This window comes from Euprymna scolopes, chromosome 5, assembly GCF_053919585.1.
Source record: "Euprymna scolopes isolate OS-2025 chromosome 5, ASM5391958v1, whole genome shotgun sequence".
Lineage (NCBI taxonomy): Eukaryota > Metazoa > Mollusca > Cephalopoda > Sepiida > Sepiolidae > Euprymna > Euprymna scolopes.
The window spans coordinates 81,138,975-81,159,783 of record NC_136486.1 but is presented as its reverse complement, the minus strand read 5'-3'; the positions used below and the strand labels follow the sequence as shown (position 1 = coordinate 81,159,783).

Below are 20,809 nucleotides of genomic sequence, written 5' to 3'. Positions count from 1 at the left end.
TGAAATTTAATTAAATAATATTTTATAAACTAAATTTTTTTTTACATGTCTTAAACGATAATATTTTGAGGAAAAAAATGAAACAAAGAGATAGAATTAGAGAAATTGATTGTATTTAGTAATCTTTTTTTATCAATATAAAAATTTTTTTTAATTCAGGTGTGAATTTAAAAACAATAAAAAATACTAATTGCCATATTCAAAAATAATTCATAAAAATAACCAATTGCCATATTCAAAAATAATTCATAAAAATTACCAATTGCCATATTCAAAAATAATTCATAAAAATTACCAATTGCCATATTCAAAAATAATTCATAAAAATTACCAATTGCCATATTCAAAAATAATTCATAAAAATTACCAATTGCCATATTCAAAAATAATTCATAAAAAGTTACCAATTGCCATATTCAAAAATAATTCATAAAAATTACCAATTGCCATATTCAAAAATAATTCATAAAAATTATCAATTGCCATATTCAAAAATAATTCATAAAAATTACCAATTGCCATATTCAAAAATAATTCATAAAAATTACCAATTGCCATATTCAAAAATAATTCATAAAAATTACCAATTGCCATATTCAAAAATAATTCATAAAATTACCAATTGCCATATTCAAAAAAAATTCATAAAAATTACCAATTGCCATATAAAAAACAATTCATAAAAAAATACCAATTGCCATATTTAAAAACAATTCATAAAAAATACTAATTGCCATATTTAAAAACAATTCATAAAAAATACTAATTGCCATACTTAAAAACAATTCATAAATAATACTAATTGCCATATTCAAAAACAATTCATAAATAATACTAATTGCCATATTTAAAAACAATTCATAAAAAATACTAATTGACATATTCAAAAACAATCCATAAAAATACTAATTGCCATATTCAAAAACAATTCATAAATAATACTAATTGCCATATTTAAAAACAATTCATAAATAATACTAATTGACATATTCAAAAACAATTCATAAATAATACTAATTGACATATTCAAAAACAATTCATAAATAATACTAATTGCCATATTAAAAAACAATTCATAAATAATACTAATTGAAATATTCAAAAACAATTCATAAATATTACTATTTGCTATATTTAAAAACAATTCATAAATACTAATTGCCATATTTAAAAATAATTCATAAATACTAATTGCCATATTTAAAAACAATTCATGAATAATACTAATTGACATATTTAAAAACAATTCATAAATAATACTAATTGCCATGTGTAAAAACAATTCATAAAAAATACTAATTGCCATATTTAAAAACAATTCATAAATAATACTAATTGACATATTTAAAAACAATTCATAAATACTAATTGTCATATTTAAAAACAATTCATAAATACTAATTGTCATATTTAAAAATAATTCATATATACTAATTGTCATATTTAAAAACAATTCATAAATACTAATTGTAATTTTTAAAAACAATTCATAAATAATACAAATTGCCATATTTAAAAACAATTCATGAAAAATACTAATTTCCATATTTAAAAACAATTCATAAATAATACTAATTGACATATTTAAAAACAAATCATAAATACTAATTGCCATATTTAAAAACAATTCATAAAAAATACTAATTGACATATTCAAAAACAATCCATAAAATACTAATTACCATATTCAAAAACAATTCATAAATAATACTAATTGACATATTAAAAAACAATTCATAAATATTACTATTTGCCATATTTAAAAACAATTAATAAATAATACTAATTGCCATATTTAAAAACAATTCATAAATACTAATCGGCATATTTAAAAACAATTCATGAATAATACTAATAGCCATATTTAAAAACAATTCATAAAAATTACTAATTTCCATATTTAAAAACAATTCATAAAAAATACTAATTGGCATATTTAAAAACAATTCATAAAAAATACTAATTGTCATATTTAAAAATAATTCATAAATAATATTAATTGTCATATTTAAAAACAATTCATAAATAATACTAATTGTCATATTTAAAAACAATTCATAATACTAATTGCCATATTTAAAAACAATTCATAAAAACTAATTGCCATTAAATAAAAAAAAAACAATTCATAAATAATACTAATTGCCATATTCAAAAACAATTCATAAATACTAATTGACATATTTAAAAACAATTCATAAATAATACTAATTCCCATATTAAAAACAATTCATAAATACTAATTGCTATATTTAAAAAACAATTCATAAATAATACTAATTGCCATATTCAAAAACAATTCATAAATAATACTAATTGACATATTTAAAAACAATTCATAAATAATACTAATTCCCATATTAAAAACAATTCATAAATACTAATTGCTATATTTAAAAAACAATTCATAAATAATACTAATTGCCATATTCAAAAACAATTCATAAATAATACTAATTGCTATATTTAAAAACAATTCATAAATAACACTAACTGCCATATTTAAAAACAATTCATAAATACTAATTGCCATATTTAAAAATAATTCATAAATACTAATTGCCGTATGCAAAAACAATTAATAAATAATCTAATTGCCATATTTAAAAATAATTCATAAATAATACTAATTGCCATATTTAAAAATAATTCATAAATAATACTAATTGCCATATTAAAAAACAATTCATAAATAATACTAATTGCCATATTTAAAAACAATTCATAAATAATACTAATTGCCATATTTAAAAACAATTCATAAATAATACTAATTGCTATATTTAAAAGCAATACATAAATAATACTAATTGCTATATTTAAAAAATTCATAAATAATACTAATTGCTATATTTAAAAACAATTCATAAATAATACTAATTGCCATATTTAAAAACAATTCATAAATAATGCTAATTGCTATATTTAAAAGCAATTCATAAATAATAATAATTGCTATATTTAAAAAATTCATAAATAATACTAATTGCTATATTTAAAAAATTCATAAATAATACTAATTGCTATATTTAAAAAATTCATAAATAATACTAATTGCTATATTTAAAAAATTCATAAATAATACTAATTGCTATATTTAAAAAATTCATAAATAATACTAATTGCTATATTTAAAAAATTCATAAATAATACTAATTGCTATATTTAAATAATTCATAAATAATACTAATTGCTATATTTAAATAATTCATAAATAATACTAATTGCTATATTTTAAAAATTCATAAATTATACTAATAGCTATATTTAAAAATAATTCATAAATAATACTAATTGCCATATTTAAAAGCAATTCATAAATTATACTAATTGCCATGAACATGTTCAAAATTACTTGATTTTTTTGCTCTTTTGTGGACAAAAACTCCAGATCCAGCAGAGAAGATGGATTTGATTAAACATATTTCCATTATTTTATTCTTTCTGATTAAAAAGTAATTCCCTGAAAAGCTTTATTTTTCTAAACGATTTTACACAATATAACCAGAGTGTAAAAAATTATGGATTTTTTAGAATTATTATGCTGATATCATTTTATGCATATGATGTAATATATTATTGATAATTTAAATCTAGTTTCTATTGTTCTATTGTAATCCAATGCAATAATCTTAATTCATTATATATCATAATTTTTATTTTTAAATCAAATTTATGAAAAAAAAGGGAAGAACTCTAGAATATTATAGCAGTCCAACAATCTATAAGCAATGTTATAAGCAAACATAACATGAGAAAATGTGATAATTTTAATTAGATATTAAATATTAACAAGTCAATTTAATAGAATTTTATAAGAAATTGAAAGTCTCATGCATAGTAAAGTTAGATAATTGGCAACTAATTGTATATATCTAAGAAAATGTGTGTTAGGTTTCTATATACATTACTTTGGGCATAACCAATCATTAATCTTATTTAGCCAAGAAAAAGTTAAATACGATTTCAACTAATGAATTTTATTTGTACTTTAGCACTGTAACAAATGTTTAAAAATTTGGGAAGAAGCACAGAATTGTAAAATTAGAAAGATGTTATGACAAAGTGTTCACACACATATCAGCCATTGTCAGAAACTGCACATTCTTTAAAGGAGACATTTTAATTCATAAGTGACATCTGAATCTTCTTAGATTCTATCCAGTATCTTTACTATATCATGTAAAGGAACAGAGATCTCGAACTGTCTTCTTTTATTTTGCACAAACAGAACAAGTTTAATTACAAAGCTCCCATTACCCCAAAGAAGGATGTTCTTTTTTGGTTTGGCTGCTTAGTCAGCACCAAATGACTGACTGGACCCTTTTTAAAAAACATTTTTGTTTCTTCTAAATTATCCTACAACAATTATGATAATGAATCAGCAAATCGTCTGACATATCCCTTTTTCTAGACAAAAGGACCAGATTTTGTGCCCCCCTCCTCATTTTAATGAGAACAAAGACCTCAATCCCTTTTCGAATACATGCCCATTCATCTCAATAACTTTCCTCCGCTGAAAAACTTGAGTCAAAAGTCTTGTGCATTTGTTTCAAATTAATTCTAATACTGTTAACTGAATTTGAAAATCACACAAGCTAGAGGTATCTAGGGGATTGTGCCATGATGTAAATATATGCAGAAATAGAAGCCATTCTGAGTGAGTGTATCATATGGGCTAAAGGGTTAATGATCTAAGTTCTAAGTTAGCAGGATGCGGAGTAACAGTGAAAAGGAAAAACCAAAAGAAAAAACAAAACGTTTTAATCCCATTTATCTGCTCACATAATACTTACCTTTGTAATACAATAAAATGAAATGAACTGCATCATTTGCATTATTAAAACTACTACTCTCATCTTGAGTGTTATTCTCACGTTTTTCACCTTCTTCAAGCGTACCTTATTGAACTCAAGAATCTTTCTGTCAAACTTGGGTAATTTGCATTTCAACCTTTTTATTTAATCCATGGGGGTAGCATGCTTTTATTTTGTCAGCTATGATCGGGTAGAAGTCTGAAGTAAATCGCAATTATATTCTTATTACTGAGGATTGAACGTTCAACCTCTAGAAGAGTGTCCCTTAGAACTAAATATTACCTTTATCAACTACACCACGCGTTCTTATGAACCCGTGGTGTAGTTGATAAAGTACTAGGTAATATTATGTTCTAAATAACACTCTTTTAGGGATTCATTTTCAAGTTCAACAAGATACACCTGAAGAAGAAACATTGTGGAAATAACACTCAAGATCAGAACAGTATTAGAAATAATACAAATTATCAATCCGTATCTCATAAATTCAGAAACAAAAAATGAACTGCAGCTCATTGAAAAATCTATTATATGCATATAGCCATTTTTTTTTTTTTATGTAGCTTATATACTTATATCAGAAGTCATACTGAGCTTGTCATTTAATTTTAAATATTATTTGTGAGGTTTCATAAATTCATACAAGACAGTTATGCCTGGCATGAATTTATGAAAAAAATTCCAAGCATTAATTTTAAAGTGTTAGCTTTTATTAATAATTTATTAAATAAAGTTATTTGGAATTTTATAAATTTTTGATAATCAGTAGAATTATAAATACTATTATTTATGATATTAAAAAAAAAATCTCATAATGCAGACCATAAACTAAATTTTGCTCCGGTCATTACCAGAGTATATAAAAAAAAATATGTAGTAGCTGGAGTGAAGATCTGAATTCTTAACTATATAAAGCTTGCCTCTCAACCAATTTTTTCTTTATCATTTAGGGCGGCCAATAACCAAGGTAAAAAAAAAATAAAACTAAACGAAAAATAAGAAAACTATAAGCCCAAGTTACATCTGAATGTTTATTATTTAAATAACTATGATGATGCTATTATTTTTCACTTATTTCAAAATATTTCCTCTAAACATTTTTTAAAACTTGGGAATGTATATACTTGGCAGCATTTGAAAAATATAAGGATATTCATTCATTTTTATTGAATATTAAATTCTCATTTTTATAAGGTGATTCAATATAACTTCTGAAATAAATGTGTCATGCAGATATAAAATCATTTTGCTTTGAGAGCAATTTAGTATTTTAAATGACCACAGAAAATATGTCAAGACTTAGGTTAATAAAATGAATATAAAAAAAGAGAAAAAAGAAACAGGTTTTATGTTTATTTAATTGAATACAATATCGTTTTAAAGAAAAAATTACAAAGTAATTTTAGTTTTTAAAGAACAAATATAATTTAAGGTGGTTAAATGAAGGAAAACAATCATTAATTAAGAGAAAAAAATCTTTTGGGAAAAAATTTTAAACTTATATAGAAGAACAATTAAAAATGTTCTAGAAATAAAGACTTTGTAGATTTTTAATTTTTGAAATATCAAGAACTTTTAAAATTCAAATAAAACTGTAAGCTATTGTGTATTTAAGTAAAATTAAATACAAATTCAATCGAAAAGGGATAATCATAACTAAGCAGTAGTCCATAACCAAAAACTGAACCAAAAAAATATACAAACCGATTTTACTCGTTCTCCCTAGAGAGAAAGAAAATAAAAATTAATCAAACTAAAATAAACATATTTTGTCTCAGATTATAATTTCATAAGGACATAAAAATGAAAATTTTCTTCTTCACAAGATTTACTTATCACATTTTATGTTTCAGTTTTAAATTAAGATTTCCTTGCAGTATGTTTTATATCTTATTCATATAATTCATTCATATTCCTAAAATAAGTTTGCCCACGTCATCTAAAAAAAACAAAAATGTCTTAATTGTAAATTAAAGCAGATATTTGACCAGTGAAAAATAGAATAGAACAATAAAATAGTTAACAGTTATTTTGTGACATAATGAGTAAATAAATATATCTATCTCCTTAGCAATAAACCATCACAGCAAACTTTAAAATTAATACTATATTAAAATCGTAAACAAAATACATATCAAAAGAAACAAAGATTAGATAACAATAAAATGACAAAAAAAAAAAAGAAAAAAATACATGGGAGCCAAATCAAGCAAACATATTAAGACAAATAAAAATGCAAAGATAGAAATAAACAAAATAACAAAGACAAAGAAATAAAAAAAACACAAAAAAAATAACACAAAGACAAAAGAATAAAAAAAAATAACACAAAGACAAAAGAATAAAAAAAAATAACACAAAGACAAAGGAATAAAAAGGAAATACAAAGGACATTAGGAAAAATACGAGGACAAAATGAAGACAAATACAAGGATAAAAGAAAAAAAATACTAAAACAAAAGAAAAAATACATTGATAAAAGAAAAAAGTAAACAAATACAAGGACAAAAGGAAAATACGACAAAAGTTATGAAAAGAAAAATACAAGGAGAAAATGAATGACAAAAATACAAGGACAAAAAGAAGATAAATACGACAAAAGGAAAAAAAGAAAAATACAAGGACGAAAGAAAGAAAAATACATGGACAAAAAGGATGAACAAAAAATACACGGACCAAGGAAGAAAAAATACACGGACCAAGGAAGAAAAAATACACGGACCAAGGAAGAAAAAATACACGGACCAAGGAAGAAAAAATACACGGACCAAGGAAGAAAAAATACACGGACCAAGGAAGAAAAAATACACGGACCAAGGAAGAAAAAATACATGGACCAAGGAAGAAAAAATACACGGACCAAGGAAGAAAAAATACACGGACCAAGGAAGAAAAAATACACGGACCAAGGAAGAAAAAATACACGGACCAAGGAAGAAAAAATACACGGACCAAGGAAGAAAAAATACACGCAAACAGAGGATGAAAAAAATACACGCAAACAGAGGAAGAAAAAAATACACGCAAACAGAGGAAGAAAAAAATACACGCAAACAGAGGAAGAAAAAAATACACGCAAACAGAGGAAGAAAAAAATACACGCAAACAGAGGAAGAAAAAAATACACGCAAACAGAGGAAGAAAAAAATACACGCAAACAGAGGAAGAAAAAAATACACGCAAACAGAGGAAGAAAAAAATACACGCAAACAGAGGAAGAAAAAAATACACGCAAACAGAGGAAGAAAAAAATACACGCAAACAGAGGAAGAAAAAAATACACGCAAACAGAGGAAGAAAAAAATACACGCAAACAGAGGAAGAAAAAAATACACGCAAACAGAGGAAGAAAAAAATACACGCAAACAGAGGAAGAAAAAAATACACGCAAACAGAGGAAGAAAAAAATACACGCAAACAGAGGAAGAAAAAAATACACGCAAACAGAGGAAGAAAAAAATACACGCAAACAGAGGAAGAAAAAAATACACGCAAACAGAGGAAGAAAAAAATACACGCAAACAGAGGAAGAAAAAAATACACGCAAACAGAGGAAGAAAAAAATACACGCAAACAGAGGAAGAAAAAAATACACGCAAACAGAGGAAGAAAAAAATACACGCAAACAGAGGAAGAAAAAAATACACGCAAACAGAGGAAGAAAAAAATACACGCAAACAGAGGAAGAAAAAAATACACGCAAACAGAGGAAGAAAAAACACATAAACAGAGGAAGAAAAAACACATAAACAGAGGAAGAAAAAACACACAAAGGAAGAAAAACACACAAACAGAGAAAGAAAAACACACAAACAGAGAAAGAAAAACACACAAAGGAAGAAAAACACACAAACAGAGAAAGAAAAACACACAAACAGAGAAAGAAAAACACACAAACAGAGAAAGAAAAACACACAAACAGAGAAAGAAAAACACACAAACAGAGAAAGAAAAACACACAAACAGAAAGAAAAAATACACAAACAGAGAAAGAAAAAACACACAAACAGAGAAAGAAAAAACACACAAACAGAGAAAGAAAAAACACACAAACAGAGAAAGAAAAAACACACAAACAGAGAAAGAAAAAACACACAAACAGAGAAAGACAAAACACACAAACAGAGAAAGAAAACACACACAAACAGAGAAAGAAAACACACACAAACAGAGAAAGAAAACACACACAAACAGAGAAAGAAAACACACACAAACAGAGAAAGAAAACACACACAAACAGAGAAAGAAAAAACACACAAACAGAGGAAGAAAAAACACACAAACAGAGGAAGAAAAAACACACAAACAGAGGAAGAAAAAACACACAAACAGAGGAAGAAAAAACACACAAACAGAGGAAGAAAAAAATACACGCAAACAGAGGAAGAAAAAACACACAAACAGAGGAAGAAAAAACACACAAACAGAGGAAGAAAAAACACACACACAGAGAAAGAAAAACACACACACAGAGAAAGAAAAACACACACACAGAGAAAGAAAAACACACACACATAGAAAGAAAAACACACACACATAGAAAGAAAAACACACACACAGAGAAAGAAAACCACACAGAGGAAGAAAACCACACAGAGGAAGAAAACCACACAGAGGAAGAAAATCACACGGACAAAAAGAAAAAAAAATACAGACAAAGAGAGAAAAAATACACAAACAAAAATTAAAAAATACACTGAAAAATGAAAAATACTCGGACAAAAAGAAAAAACTACACGGACAAAAAGAAAATATACAGACAAAAAAAAAAAAATACACGGAAAAAATAGAAAGAAAAAAAAAACACACAAAGGAAATAAAAGTACATGGACAAAGGAAGAATAATTATGAGAAAAAAAAAAAAAGATATAAAGACAAAAATTAAAATTATTTTTAAATATGGTTTCATAATCATAATGTATAAATAAAAACAAAAATACAAACAAAACAAGTGATTCCATTACAGCTTCTCACATGAATCTCAATTCAAATTTTTTAGAAAAGTGAACAAGTTATATTTTTCCATTTTACTTTTTATGCAGGCGGTATGACTAGTCCAGTTGGCAAAACGGTTGCTGGATCTATATTGACGTTCATTTGAGCAATCTTTGTGTTTCAACTTAAGCAACTTCTGATTTTCCTTAGCATTCAGGCTATCTCTGTTTGTTGGCCCAAATATCCAAAGTATTTCTTGCTGTATTATTTGAAATCTATCTACTTATGTGTGTGCGTCTGAGTTTGTTCCCTATCAACTCTGAAATGGTTGAATCCATTTTTTTCTTTCAGTTTCACACAAATGTACTTCATGTGTCAGGGAATGTTTTTAGATAAATTTTGTATCAGAATACCCTCGAAAAGTATTTAAAAAAAAAAAAAAAAAAAAATTGATAATCGAAAAGATCTGATTAAAGATGGAACAGTATTTTGTTTAAAATTTATATTGGAGTCTAATTTTGACTAAAGTATTTCTGATATAGCGTAACATCACAAGTGCATTTTACAAGTTTTATCACCACACAAGCAGGAGAGTTCGGCATATAATTGATAAAACAGTGGCATGTTTGAAATGAATGTTTCTGTTTAGAGCATAATTGAACCATTACTTTTGCAATTTAAACTTTAATTCAAGCCATTATATAAAAATAATTTCCTAAAATCAATGGTAGGTTCTCTACAGTGCAATGTAGACTATAATCTATTGTGGACTAAATCACTGTGGGGAGGCATGTGAAGCTTCCTCCCAATGCACCAAGGTGGGTTCCCAACTAGAGCAAGCAACGGGCAATTTCACCGATTTTGATGACAATAAAAGTATTGGAAGTGTGGAACATTCATTAATCCTTATTCAATCCTGGGCAAAGTCGGCCCCCCTGCTAGTATATATATATATATATATATATATATATATATATATATATATATATATATATAATAAAAATGGATAAAGATACAAATAGTATTTTAGTAAATTAACCTATGAAAATAATAGAAGCTCTATACAGTTAAGTGGAGCAATTAATATAAGTAACAGATGAAAATTGGAAGTTCAATAAAAAAAAAACTTTATTAACTCATCAGATTAATATGGAAGACAGAAAAGAAAAAACTCTTTAAGCCAGATCATTTCGAAGCTAAATGCTTTTTATCAGAATAGAATAAAGAGACAGAATTATAAACTTAGAAAAAAGCTGGCTTGATGATATTAGCTAAGATTTGTATGCATATATTCTTTTTCATTTTTATTCTAATGTCGTTAAGCCAGTTTTTTTCTAAATTTATAATTCTGTCTCTTTTTTTCTATTCTGAAATGCCACAGTTTAAAGTTTCTTTTTAATGTCTTCCTTATTGATCTGAAGAGTTTTTTTCCCCCCCAACTACAAACGCTCATCTCCAATTTCTCTCCCCCTCCCTCCCTCTCTCTCTATATACATACATATAGAAAGAAAGAGAGAGACAAGTTGAGGTTTTGTCGCACTGAGACTGATATTAAAAGCCTACTTTTTCTATTTAAAAATTATTAAAATGAACTTCTTAATATGCTCAGTCACAAATATGTGAGCAACTTCAGAAAAGTTAATTTGCATATTCTTTTAAAAAACCAACTTTAATTATTCATTTTTATGCTTTATTATTTGTTCTATTTATTTTACTGAATTCTACATATGCATATTTTCTACATTGTGTAGAATTGCACAGTATTTAGGATAAAATGTTCTAGCCCATGCACACACACACACACGTGCAGAACGGTCTTTACCAATCTCCTCTCTCAATTTTTTGTCTACTAACTTGAAACATAATATATAGGAGATTTGGACCTGTGGAACAAATTCCATTTGGTTTTTTAGATGGTAAAAATAGCTGATAAGAGGTCTAAATTGAAAAAGAAATATATACTGAACTTGGCAGAAGTAAGCTGACTAAACCTGTTACTTTTATGCATGTGCAAATATACATTTATAAATTAAAGTCGCTTTATTTTTTACGTTTTCTCATCAATCTGCTGGAGCACTAAATGTTTTGGCTTTGATTCTAACTCATGGCATCCAGCCTGTTTTAACTTTTGAAATCATTATTATATATTGGGTATAATATAAGAATACAATTACGACATAGCTTTATAAGTAGGTATCCCAAACTAGTCTAGTTTATGATGCGAAAACTGGTAAATAAAGTTAAATTTCCCTTAACTTCAACTTGCGATATCTCGTTATTTTTTTAGGTTATTTTGATAAAGCTTTGATTTAAATAAAATTTTATATTTTTGCTTTATAAATATATAATTCTTTTTCTTGTGTCTTTAATAGTTTTTTTCCAGGCTACTTCAAGTTATGTCACTAATTTTGATGAACGCTGCTTTATTTTTTAAACAAAAAAAATGTTGGTGTTTTTTCAAATTTGGTGCGCAGAATATTGTGAGTCTAAGTATAAAAAAAAATAGTACCATTTTAAAGAAAAAAGGTCACTCATCAATATGGTGAGCTTAAAAAAGGGTTTTAAGTTGTTTTTCACAAAAAAAATCTAACTTGAAAACTTCAGTGAAAGAAATAAGAAAGAAATTCAATTGAAAAAAATTCTGAAAATGGCACCGTTTTGTAGAGAAATATCTCCTCTTTAATAATCTGTTGGCGTCATATTACTACGCTCATAAATCAAGGAGTGCTACTAATAAAAGTGAGTGTACCTACACATCGAGATTTACAACTTAATGCCAAGTGACCAAAGTACTAAGTATCATCACCAAAATCAACTGTCAGCATGAACAGATATATCAAAGTTCTTAAGTGAGTTTGTTTTTGTTTAAAAGTTATAGAAAGTTATTGTTTAAAATAATATTTTTAGTGTGACAAGCATGTCAATAAAAGAAATGAAAATTTACAATTTAAAAAATGTCAGTTGTTTATTTTCTATATCTTCTTTCAAACTTTCATATATTCTTTGCTTTATCTTCTTTCGGTTGGATAAACTTCAGTATTGTTAAATTATCTTTTAAAAATTAAACTAGGTACATTTTAAACCAAAAACAACATTTTTAGTTGTGTGTGACTGTGACGGAATTTTTTTTTCCTTTTTTTGTTTACTTATTTATTTCTCTGATGTTTTGTCGGGCGTTTTTGATATATCGAACATTTTAGGTTATTTTTTTATTAGACTGTACAGTTACATTACAAAAAAAAAATAAAATATAGCTAAGTTTTAAGTTACGTGCAACAAGTTGTGTGTAAATAAAAAAATTAATTTCACGTAAAAATGTGCATTTTTTTGTTTATGTTCTATTGTGCGTTTTTGATAAATTTTAAGATTTTGTTAAATTATTTCTTAATTACACTACATTACTTAAAAAATAATAAGTGAAAATATAGTTATGTGCACGTGGCGTGTAAATGAAAACTGTAAAAATCATTTTTTCTTTTTTTTGTTTATTTAATAATTCCTGAGACGGTACTTCTACAGTTTATCCCCGAAAATGGAGACGCCATTTTCTTTTTTCGCGCACCTGTCGTTAAAATCCGAGGGGGGAAATCAGTATTTGAAACTATGACTGAAGTTAGAAATAAATAACAAAATTAAACTAGATATTCATTCCGGAAAGAAGTATGAAACAAAGTAAATAAAGAAAGTGAAAGAGAACATATATTCATAATGGTTTAATAAGTCGTCTCCCTCTCAGTACAGACCAATAAGTCTCCTGTGTGTCATGACTAAGTTGCTGGAATCCATATTAAATAGTGAAGTAATCAACCACCTCAGTAGAAATAACCTTCTTAGTGACATGTAATATGGTTTCCGTTCTATCAGATCTCCAGCAGATGTGCTAACGGTTATATCTCATAGGATTAGTGAATCTCTTGACAAAGGCTTCCTTTCTAGGGCAATTGCTCTTGACATATCAAAGGTCTTCGATAAGGTATGGCATAAAAGTCTACTTCACAAGATTTCCAGCTACAGTATAACTGGAAATGTTTTCTCAATCATTAAATCATTTCTCTCTGATAGGCTCATAAGAGTAGTGGTTGATGGGCAGAAATCAGAAGCCCTCAGTATTAATGCTGGAGTCACTCAGGAGTCCATCCTGGGCCCAACTCTCTTCCTGATCTACATCAATGATCTCCCAAAGTACATACTTAAATCATTCGTTGACATCTATGCTGATGACACTACCATCTATGGCAACACAGCAAAGGCCGTAAATAAAAAGTTCTCTCTGATTCTCTCTCCTCTGATCTTGAGCGCGTGGTATAGTGGGGGAAGAAGTGGCTAGTTATTTTTAATGCATCTAAAACCAAGTTCCTATCTTTACGTCATCAACGCTCTGATCCCCATCTGGCATCAATTGAAATGGATGGCTCTCGTCTAGGGGAAGCTCCATGTTTTGATAAGCTTCTGGGCTTGACCTCCTGGCCTGAAATGGAACATGTACATAAGGTCAGTTGCCAAGATCGCTGGAAACATGGTAGGATCCTCCTACCACTCCAGAAGATATCTCACTGCTGATGCAATTCTCTATCTGTATAAAAGCCAAGTACATCTAAGAATGGAGTTGTTGCCACATCTGGGTGGGAGCTGCTAAAACAGCCTATCCTGCCTTGACAGAGTACAAAATAGGCTTTGTGGGGATGCCCTTTTCTCTTCCCTACAACCTCTCTCCCACAGGAGAGACGTTGCGAGCCTGTCTTTGTTTTATCGTTACTTCCATGGCAAGTGCTCGTCTGAGCTCCAATCTCTGGTTGCCCCTTTGCCAATCTTTTACGAAAAACACCCGTCTAGCTGAAACCACTGCCAAAAATTTTCCCCACTGTTTACCTGTGCCAAAACCAAAACGTAGATTCCATGAACAAAGCTTCTTTCTTAGAAGTGCACACCTGTGGAACTGTTCCGTTTGCCTGTTTCATACCTGACTACAACCTGGATATCTTGAAGTCCAATGTAAACAAATTCCTGACAAACCGCCCCCTTAAGTAAGACACTTTATCAAATCTCCAATACTAACGTACTGTACATGCAATAAACCTTATCCTGAGTGGCTTCCGGGCTTATAAATGGTGTTAAAAAGAAAAAAAAAAATGTTTTGATTTAATTAATGAAAACGAAAAAGTTTTCATGAAACATATATATATTTTTATCATTAAAAACAGAAAATGAAAAAAGTATTAAAACAAAAAAAATTATTAAAAACAGAAAATGAAAATGACATATTGTCTAAACTGGGCGAGCGCCACTTAAAAACCAAAACATTTACTGTTATAAAAATTTATCAAAATATAATTGTAAAAAAATTTATTGAAAAGTTTGCGTAAGAAAATATAATTTTAATAAAACAATTTTATAATGAAAGCAACATTGGATTTTTATAAAATAGTTTTTTTGTTTTTCGAACAAATAAATAATTTTAATGAATATTATATTATGAATAGCATAGTTTAAAATACTGATTTCTCTCTCGGATTTTAACGACAGGTGTGTGAAAAAAAAATGGTGTCTCCATTTTCAGCGATAAACTGTAGAAGTACGCCCCCCCACCCCCGAAACGTATATGTTCTATCAGGTGTTTTTGATAAACTTGAACTGAGATATCTCAAGGTTGTGTTGGATGTCAAAATCAACACCAGTGGAAATAAAGTTCAACTGGAAACTGCTTTCTCTGACTACTTAAGAAGAAATCCAGTTGATTCATTTCCACCTCCAAAGCAACAAAAAAAGTCCCTTAGTGAATCTGCTGAACATTCAGATAACTCCTGTAGTTGTGATGAAGAACCATCTCAGGATATCTTTAGTTATGAGCATCAAGGACAATGGGTTGCTGTCTACTATGACACCAACTTTTACATTGGCCAAGTCATTGAGGTTATATTTGCATCCTGCGCTGTAATGAAATTTTTTGTTGCAAACCAAAGTTAGAAAAGATTTTTTTTTTTGGCCTTTGTCAGATGATATTGCACAGGTAGAGTCAGCATTTGTTTACAAGTGGGGTTTTGAGGTAATGCCAGTTTCAAGTGATGGTAGGATTTGGAGTGTTTTCGATATATCTACCATAGCAGAAGCCTATGAAAGAATTCTGAGAGAAAATCAATAAAAAAAGGATAGCTCAGACAGTAACGAGGAAAGCTGAAGCCCTAAATAACAACGCTAGAATATTGAATGTTTTGGTTTTGATTCCAGATGGCACCAAAGCCCCCCTCCCTTTTTTTTTAAACTTTTGAAATCCTTACTATATAGATTGGGTACCAAATAATAATCAATAGAGAATTTGCTCTATAATAATCAATATGAAATCGGTATGAATTAAAATATATTTAAGCGTATTTTGAAATTAGGCAAAGCTGGGTGGCATGCTAGTTAAAAATAAAACTACTTTAATTGTAAATGTTACTCGAATATGGACCTAAAAAATATATTTGCCAAAATAAATTCTCACTTTGGAAGAGAATTAAATATTTGTTGACATATTTGTGTTCTATTGCATTTACTATTTTTAAAAATTAAATTGACATACCAAAAAGTATTTTTTTTTTTCAAACTAAAAATCAAGAGATATTTGCTTTTCAGTTTGGTTCATATTTTTTTTTAACTTTTTTAAAAGCTGTTTGCGAAACAAAGCACACAGTTTTAATTTGGACAGGCTGATCAGTTTCTGTTTTTGATCATATTATTTAATTATTATAAATAGTAACTATTTATTTAACAAAATGACAATAAAAAGTAAATATATCAACAAATTTAACTCCCAAAACACTGAAAATTTTTTATGGGAAATATATTTTACCAGCAAAGAAAAAAAACAAAAAAACCCAGCATGTCAGCTCATCAATTTGGGTGCTTTTTGATATAAGAATTCTAAATAATTACAGTTCAAATTTTATGTTATGCAGATTTGTTATGCTGTTAAACACAGACTGTTTTAAATGTTAGGAAAAACAAATAAGCAATTTCGAATTTCCATAATTAGTTTGAACAGCTTTTTTTTTTTCTTTTTTCACTAGTAAGGTTTTGGAAACAGTTTCATAAAAGTAAAAAATACACTTTTTCTTTTGTTTCAGACTTCATAAAAACATCTAAGTTTAATAAAAAAAAATGTTCATTTTTATTTTATTTAATGAGACATTTAAATAATAAAGGTCCATAAGTAAATATATATATATTTTTTGCAAATATCTTTTTAGGTTCATATTTGGATTCCATATAATTTTTCAACAAAGTTGACTAAATCAGTTTTATTCTTTTTTTTTTTTTTCCAATAATACTGCAAAAATATTTCAGATACTTTAGGTTAACAGAAATCAAAGGTTGCTAGAAACAATGGGCACAGATTATCTGAATGCCGACTGCAATAGACAATCAGTAGTGGAACCCTGAATCTTTAATTATCAGATAAGTATCTTGAATCAAATTATTTTCATAAAATACATTTATTGTTAATGAAATGTTTCATGAGAAAAGTTACATGACTATTAGAGTAATTAAAATTAACTTAATCCAATAGAATAGAAAAATTTTGTTAAGCAAGACCAAAAATTATATTTTCCTTAGAATGAAAACTACATCCATTCAAGTTAAGTTTTTGAAATAACATTTGTCATATATATATATATATATATATATATATATATATATATAGAGAGAGAGAGAGAGAGAGAGCGCAATAATCACTTTATTAAAAAAAAAGAAGAAAACAACTTTATAACTATCACAATAAACTAAAAAAAATAGAGCAGCTGCAGATACTTCAGTTTTGTGAGTGAATAAAAAGAAAAGCTGGAAATTTAAATAAGTTTTATAGTATAAAAATTTAAATAAGTTTTATAGTATAAAAATTTAAATAAGTTTTATAGTATAAAAATTTAAATAAGTTTTATAGTATAAAAATTTAAATAAGTTTTATAGTATAAAAATTTAAATAAGTTTTATAGTATAAAAATTTAAATAAGTTTTATAGCATAAAAATTTAAATAAGTTTTATAGCATAAAAATTTAAATAAGTTTTATAGTATAAAAATTTAAATAAGTTTTATAGCATAAAAATTTAAATAAGTTTTATAGCATAAAAATTTAAATAAGTTTTATAGTATAAAAAAATTAAATAAGTTTTATAGTATTAAAAAGCGCTCTGACAGAGTAAAGTATAGAATATATATATTTTTTTAATAACGTGTTGTAAGCGGTTTCAATGATTTTTCAAATTCATATTTATATAATGTTCATTTTATGTGTAGCAAGTGAGTGGATTGAGGATATTCATTTGAGAGAAAACTTGAGGAGGAGGAGGAGGTGAATAACATTGCCATTTCAACATCAGTTGTAAGAGTAAAAGCACTTTATCGAAGAGGCAGAAACTGCAAAGGTAGATATCATCATCAGGTGTGTGAAGGGAGGAACAGGTACAGAGTTCTCAAGAGTATTGAATTAATAAAATATATTTATAAGCAATTTGTTTTATGTAATTGATTTGAAAGAAAAAACTATCCATGATTAGTATTTTAATACATCTTTTAGAGCAACTTAATATAAATAGAAGTAATTTTCCAAACATTATCCCACTTCAAACTCCTCAGTAAAACAATCTAGACCAGAAGACAAAACTATGAGAAAGAAAACAATGAGCTTTGGAGAAAAAAAAACAATCCATAAATTTTGATGCCAAAGTACAAACAACTGACATGTTATTGACAGTGGGCCCAGAGGTGGTAATTTTGTCAAAAATAATTATCAAGCAAAGCACCTAAAATCAAAAGGTAGATAAAATTTCTGATTCAATGCAAAATTGTTATTTCAACTAGAACCAATTTTATAGGCTTTTGATTATGAAGAATTTAAGAAAATTGGAAATCTGACAATTTTCCTTAGCATTTTATAAAATTCTGTAATATTTTTGATATTACTTAAAAAATTTAATTTTATCTATTTGTAAGTGCTTATATCCAACTTTTTATGTTATATGGATCATAAAATCACCAAGAAAATTGATTTTTACACTTTTTGCACCTATATCCTGATCTTTTTTTTATAACTTAAGGGGAACTTAAAAATAGCCTTTTTTTTTTTCATAGAAAAATTCTACCAAATAAATATTCAACCTCCTGGCATGTGGAGATAGGCAAAGTATATATATTCTGGATCCCTAACTTATACATTACATGAATCAATAATTGTCTTGTACCAATCAAATCCATTTTGTAAAATTACCTGAAGATATCTAGGAGTGGAAATAACAGGGGTAAGACCTGAAATTTTTTTAATTTTAAAAATCCGATCCAACATTGATTATTGAACTTTCCCCAGGATCCAAAATGCCTCTAAATCAAACTAATTTCACTATATTGAGAGCATAACCATTGAAAATACTATTTTTGAAGCCAATTCAGCTTCCACATTGTCTGATTCTGGCCCTTTTTTATAACCCTGGGAGTGTCAAAACTAGCCACACTTTTGAAAAACAACCAAATACTCATTTGCACTTGAGATTGATCCCCATATGAATTAACAAATAAATAGAAAGCAAATTTAAAAGTTCAAACAAGATGAGTGAAGAAAATGTCAGAGGAAAAGAAAATCCTCCAATCCATCTTCTTTTAAGTGATTTGTATCATGAGTTCGGACTTTGTGATCAGACGCTTTGCATACTATACATAACTTTGCTCCAATGTACTTTAATGTTACGCATGTCAGATATGGATTGCTCCAGTAATTGATGGTGAACATCTTAGATTTGCTTGTTGACATCGCATTTTCTACTAAGGTGTTCCAAATAGGCCCGAATGTCCTTACTCTTGGAATCTAACACTTCCTCAGAATACCATCACAAACTCTCCCACCATTCATTTGATCAATTCAATACTGTGCTGTATGGTTCCATGTAAAGTGTGCCCCAGACATGAAGAAACTTTCTTTTTTTAAATTCCAGTGCATTTGCCTTGACCATAGCTCACAGGTTCACCCAAATTTGAAATATCCCAATTTTAGTGTTTTGGGACTGCACTGCCTAAATGTAAAAATTCAGCCCCAGTGGATAATTAGAGTCCCCTTTCACAGATCTCTGTAAATGAAGAAATTTTAATTTTCTTTTATTTCGTTGCATTCACCTTGATCATACCTTTCTAACAAGCTCTCACATAATATCATACTATATAATTTCGTTGTTTTATGCTCAAATTATCAAAAAATGGCATTCTGGGCCCACTGAGTAATGTTGCTAAAATGTAATTATATTTCAATAAAAAATTATTAACTTTAATTTATTACATTTAAAGATGTTTTAATAAAAATCAAGAAAAAATTCAGCCACAAAAAAAAAAAAAAAAAAAAAAAAAAAAAAAATCAAATATAAAAGCTAAAATATTTGAATAAACTTTGATAGCAAATAAAAAATAGGACAATTAAAAATTAACCATTTGATGGCAATTATCAATTTGATAGTGTTTCGATTTAATAACACTAAACAATACAAAAATAAAATTTTCCATTACAAACCTAATTATTTTATTAAAAGTGATGAATCTTAAATCACTATGAGAAATACCTAATTCCAAAGCAAATGCTACAAATCACCTTAATTTCCAATTTCATGCCAAAGTAAGAGGTTAAATATGAAAAATTTTTGAGTAGAAATTTCCATCAACTCAGATTAAAAAATAAACACTAAAAAAAAAACAACAAAAAAAAAACACAAATTCAACAACTAGTTTATCAGACAAGATTTATCATCACTACAAAATGAAAGCTTTCACAATTTTTAATTGTTACAGTGAATCATAACTTACAAAAACTAGTAAAAAGCCAATAAAAAGCTAAACTTTTGAACTAAAAACAACAAAAACAAGCATTAAATTTACAGAAAATAAAACGTTTTTACTAAACAAAATATGCATTTCATTTTGACCTGAAACTTAACTTTTTCAAATTTCAAATACTGAAAGTTGAAAAGTAGAGAAAAGTAAAATCAAAAATCAATTTACAAATGACTGGCCTAAAATTGTATATTTCTAAGTGAATTAATT

General features: G+C 27.1%; 1 protein-coding gene across 4 annotated transcripts in view; it reads right to left on the bottom strand.

Annotated features, from left to right (window-relative positions):
• The window catches only part of LOC145276886 (dnaJ homolog subfamily C member 5-like), a 125,035-nt gene that overhangs the window by 13,335 nt on the left and 90,891 nt on the right, over positions 1 to 20,809 (bottom strand). For 2 of the 4 annotated variants that reach the window (XM_080128315.1, XM_080128317.1), the window contains one exon: positions 6,522 to 6,539. The exons of the other annotated variants lie outside the window; for them this stretch is intronic. In XM_080128315.1, the coding sequence (XP_079984441.1) occupies positions 6,522 to 6,539 (18 nt within the window). The remainder of the gene's footprint in view (positions 1 to 6,521; positions 6,540 to 20,809) is intronic. 4 annotated transcript variants of the gene reach the window in all.